Raw genomic sequence first — 5770 nt, forward strand, 5'->3', positions numbered from 1 at the left:
ATTTTTTGTTTGATAAAGGTAGATAATCTTATTTGGAATCTTGAATTACATTTTCATATCTTAGATTTAAAAAGAAAAATTTTTATGAATTTCTAACTAGAAATAATTTGCAAATTTTCGTGATTTTTCCATATTTTGTCATTTTTTGAACTTTAAATGCTTATAAAAAAAAACTGTGACTAACGATTTTTAATATTTTTCATCTGCCTTTGAAACAATATACTGGTAGCCTTCTATTAAATTTTCAAGCTTTTTTATCCAACAAATAAAATTTTATTGATATTTTTAGAAAAAAAACTAAAAAAAATGGAAAATGAAAATGTCCGTAAAGAGCTCAAAATAAATCAAAATATTTTCAAAATTTTACCGTGTATAGAAAATGCAAATATAAACAACCTGTGAAAATTTCATATATCTACGGTCATTTGTTTTAGAGTTACACCAAAAACCAAAATCGATTTTGTGAAAAATCGATTTTGCGTAAAAATTCCCGTTTTTCCTTAATTTTTCTTTTGTTTTTCACGTCGCTTTTGAAAACTACTGGGAAATTTTTACTTTTGACCCCCCAAAGTACCAACTAGATTCACTTTCCAATCATAAAAGTTACTGTTGAAGAAAATCGAAGCAGTTTTACTGTCCTAAAAGGTGATGACAGACACAAAAATAAATAAAAAAAATAAAAAAAACACACATAATTGTAAAATCAATACATTCATCGTTCCACTCAGAATCTTATAAATACTAGCTATTTTTTTTATCGAACGCGTCGTTACTATAACAAACTGTTGATTAGGATTTGATTGATTTATACATTATAATATAATGAAGGAATAATTAATATATTTACATATAAGTAATTTATATTACTATATATAATTATAATAGTACGATGGTTAGTATGATTTAGTTGCCTATATTTTTTCATTTATGAAAACATTGAATTTATAATATTATTAATATTTAGCTATTATAATAGTATGTATTATATTTATATAATTTATTATTGTTATTTTTGGGTCGATACCACCTTACCAGTTACCATAGAATGGTGGCAATAGGTTCGTGGCATAAATACCTACAAACAATTGCATAGAAATTAACCAAATGCAATGAAAATTTTAATTTAAAATTTAAGAAATAAAATAATATAATACCTACGTAAAGTACCAAATAAAGATACACATTCCTACCGGAAAATATTATATCGCAGTTCAAAATCGAAACGGCATTATTTCTACTAGAAATCGTGTAATACACATACATAACAAAAAACACATATTTTAAAATCAATACATCCGTCGCTCTGATCAGAATTCAAAAATATTTCTTTTAATTTGGTCTTACAATGGTCTTGTGTAGGGTGTCTTATAACATTGTATAAAAATCGCAACGCAGGGCTTAATTAGTGGCTCTGGTTTTCGGGAAAACCGGCATAATTGCCTGCCTTAACTTTACGCTGATGACACTGTCGCTTCAGTGTGTCAAGTACTGACAAAATCAAAGTAATTTGTTTGATAAAACAAACGATGATTATCTTATAAATTACCTACCTGTAATAGAGTAGGATATTAGTATTTAGTTGATGGTATTTTAAAGTTACACATTAGTCGTAATAATTAAATTTAATAATTATATTTAAAGGTAACACTAATCATGACTTGACCCCGTGGTGTCTATAGAACTGTCGTAATGTTGAGGACAGGATATTATGTTCTCGAACAAAGGCATGAAGGGCTTAAAAACGAAATGACCAAGCCCGGAATAAGTTGGGTACGGTCCCGGGGCCTGTTGATTTAAGGGGACCATCTTTATTCCCAAAATATATTTTTTAACATGTCCAATTGTCCAATACAGTTTAAAAAAAAAAAAAATATTAGCAGAAAAAATTATTTAGCTCTTGTAAATTAGGTATTTCAGTTAAAAGTATTAATGTTTATTATACTAAACTTCAGAAGAACATAGTTAATAACCTAGCGAACCAACATTTTTCATTTGACTGTTAAAATGTTTAGAAAAAAAGATTTACCAGAATCCATAAAAAATATAGTGGTTACCATTTGAAAAAATATAGTCGATTTTATTATTGGTACAACTACGTGTTTAAAAATGTTATGAAAAAATTGCCTGTTAAAAATAAAGAAACACGTCTCTCCATATCATCTGTCCATAATTGTAAAAAAAAAAAACCGTGTACAATGGCATATTATGTAAAAAAATTATACAATAATATAAAGTCGTCAGTATGTAATGATACAATATTATTTTGAAGTTAACGTTGAATGGGTGCCCCACCATAAGTGCATGGTGTCCCGGGGCCCAATTTATCATCAATCTAGGCTTGTAAATGACACTCTAGCATCGATTATAATACTACCCATATGTATATATATTACTAAACTAAACCAAAATATTATACTACACAGAGGTACATTATTAAATATTATTATTATTATTATATAGTTACCTTCCAGGTAGTCGCTACGTCATTAATCATTTCGATGTAACTTTCCTCCAAGAAATATGCTTGTTCGGTCTGATACACACTGAACAATACGACGGACAACAAAATAACGAGACGAGCCATTTTTAAGGTTTTGCTGGAAAATAATCGTAAAAGAAACGAATCAACTAAAATGCATCCGTTGCGGCAGTTACAACAGCAACCAGTGATTTTAATGTGTCCAGTGGTCGACTATTTATACCGTAAGCGATTATCGTGTCAAGTAGGTACCTACTTATATCGTTGATATTCAAATTTTAGGAATTGTTTGCTTTTGCAAGCTCTTATACATTATCGAGTGTCCGTAGGTATGATAAAATATATCAAAAACTGTTATCAAATAATTGTCGAACATTTAATTTAAAACAATAATAAAATAAATAATATTACATAAGTAAATAACTATTACACTTATTATAGTTATGCATAAAACCATATCTTTTCATATCTTTTTAAATTTCGTGTCGTTTTAACACTTCAAATTTAGACTTGATTGTATTTGCACTAATTTATGAAAAAATATTATCATACTATTAAATTCAGAAATGATAGCAATAATGTTATGAAATATTTCGATTGACATATTATTATATAGTCCAAGTACAGTCATTGTTTTTTTTTAAATATCGAGTTTCGATTATATTTTAATTACGAAAATTAAATAATTTGTACGATATTAAAGTGCGAGCGATAACCACATAAAAGTGGTACCTACCACCAATTTCTAGGTATAGATATTTCTATACAAAATAAAATAAAATATAATAATATAAGTAAAAAAAAAACTAAAGAAAAATATCAAAATACTTAATCAAGACGTTTTCTAATTAATAAATTAACGTGTAAATAGTTACCTTCTATATATATTTTCAAAAAAAATAAAAATAAAAATCCATATCCATATCCAAATATGAAATTAAAATATGTCAATAAAACAAAACTGTAAATATGTTTTTAGATTTTATTTTTTTGTTAGAATACACTAGGTACTTATGAGAAAACACGTATTCAATTTTAAATCCTTAGCTATGAGAGTTGAACATTTTGTAAATTTTAACTTCAAAATTATCTGTAATTTTATTGCTTTTATTACTTTTCAACTTTAAATGCCTATAAAATAAAAAAATCATGCCTACCTAGATACCTCCTACCTATAATATTTCTTAATTTCTATGATAATAATTTAGGTATGAAAGTACACTGCAAACTTGGTCAAATTTCAATTGTATTTTAATGACCAGAAATACACGTAACATAATATAATTATATTAGTAAAAGAAGCAAGCATCAACGTTTCCAATAAAAATGTAACATAATATTATAATTAATAATTAATAATTAATTATATACACGTCAGTAAAAATATATAATAAACATAATTAAATATTTTTAATAATATTTATTTTAAGTTCATGAAGTTGTACCAAACATAATATCATTATGAATAAAATTAACCAAAAGATTTTTTGAAGAAGTATATTAAATTTCCGTATAAAAATTAAAAAGATCAAAATAGGCCAATATATTTTGAATATTTCCACATGTATTTAAAATGCAAAATATTTATTGAAAATCTAAAATTTTAAGGAAAAAAAAAACATGGGTAAGTAGCTTTAAAAAGCAGATAAGTGGATTTCGCTCTGCTGTACAGTAGGTTACAAGTGGTCATTGTAATTGTGTGATTGATGGTGTTCAATTTGAATTCAAAAATACGATATCATTCTCTAAGAAAAACGATTTTGAGCGAAAGCGGTCAGTTAGCCTATATATAATAACTAAGTATATTTGATGATATTGTGTATTTTATATTATACAACCTATACTCGTATTTACATGGAACATTGTTTTAAATTCTCAATCCTTAGATATGAAGTTTAACATTTTATACATTTTTAACTATAATATAATTATTAAATTTTTAATTTGATAAATGTTGTCAAAATTCAAACTTTAAATCTTTATAAAAAAAAATTGTGCCTTTGTATTTTTAATAGTATAAATTGAATGTTTTCTAAAATAGCAATTGTATTATTATGGATTTAAAAATGTTTTCTAAAATTATCAAGCCGTTTTTAAATTCTTGATAATATCCAATAGTTGTAGGTATAACTTATGTTCAAATTCTGATACTTAAAATAAATTACAATATTCTATAAATTTACTGTATTTACACCAATTTTAATAGTCCAACATAATTATTCCAAACAACAGCTCCTAAAAAAAACAAAATCCAATTTTCGATAGTTTTCTCAACATTTTTGAAAAATTACAAACCTGTAGTGGTTTTTGATCTAATCAGTAATCAGTACGTATATTTCACTTGAGAAAATTATATAAAAACGGGAATTTTTACGCAAAATTGGTTTTTGACAAAATTGATAGTTAATGTCGGTAAAAAATTGGTTCATTTTAGGCTAGGTATTAATGGAAATTTCAATTTTCAATTATGTGAAGTTGTTTTTTATAAATGTCGATAACATTTATCTGGTAAAAACGCTTGAAAATGTAATACAATGTTCCTCAAACGTTGTTACACAGCAGTTTAACAATATTTAAAAGACATATGCACAACTTTTTTAATAAGCATTTAAAGTTAAAATTTTGGAAAAATTTATCAAATTTTCAAATTATTTTGTAGTTAAAAATTTTTAAAATGTTCAATTTTTATAGACCTAGAATTTAGTAATGGGTCGAACCAAACTGTTGTATATAATATACATGACTTAAAAAAAATTATAAAATATTAAAATAACAGATCATGATTACATACGAAGCAAACGTCAATAAATAACCGAGTCAACAAAATTGTAACAACTACATAGGGCAACGTCCACAACGGCTGTTGTGTCATTCGCAAGCTGTCGTACCAGTCTTTTTGCTTTTTTAATTGTTTTTTTTTTTTTTTTTTTAAATATCTTTTTTATTATTAACCAAGACGTGTTACTTGTTTTTCTTTACTCGTGTTTAGAGGATTCCATCTCACGTGTGCGTTCAGAGACGTTTGTGCCGGGAAAACACTTGAAGACACTGTATACTTACTTTTTATGCAGTACTCCTAATCGTGGTCAGTTGAGAACAGGAACTGGATTCGAACCTAAAAGAACCGGAACCGGAAGTGAACCCTTTATTTTAATAAATAAAGTACCGGAACCGACCAGAAACTTTTAAATGAAATAGGTTCTTTTAGGTTCAATAGTAAAATTATTTATTTGTTTTGCTGTTTTGTGATATAATCCATGTATGATCAAATTGCAACAACTACATAAGGCA

General features: G+C 26.1%; 1 protein-coding gene across 1 annotated transcript in view; it reads right to left on the minus strand.

Annotated features, from left to right (window-relative positions):
- Positions 1-2668, minus strand: part of LOC100164982 (cathepsin B-like) — a 7686-nt gene extending 5018 nt beyond the window's left edge. The window contains 1 exon segment of the mRNA NM_001246084.1: positions 2465-2668. Within this exon segment, the coding sequence (NP_001233013.1) occupies positions 2465-2584 (120 nt within the window). The 5' untranslated portion in view covers positions 2585-2668.
- Positions 2669-5770: the final 3102 nt, after the last annotated feature.

Source organism: Acyrthosiphon pisum, chromosome X, assembly GCF_005508785.2.
Source record: "Acyrthosiphon pisum isolate AL4f chromosome X, pea_aphid_22Mar2018_4r6ur, whole genome shotgun sequence".
Taxonomy (NCBI): Eukaryota; Metazoa; Arthropoda; class Insecta; order Hemiptera; family Aphididae; genus Acyrthosiphon; species Acyrthosiphon pisum.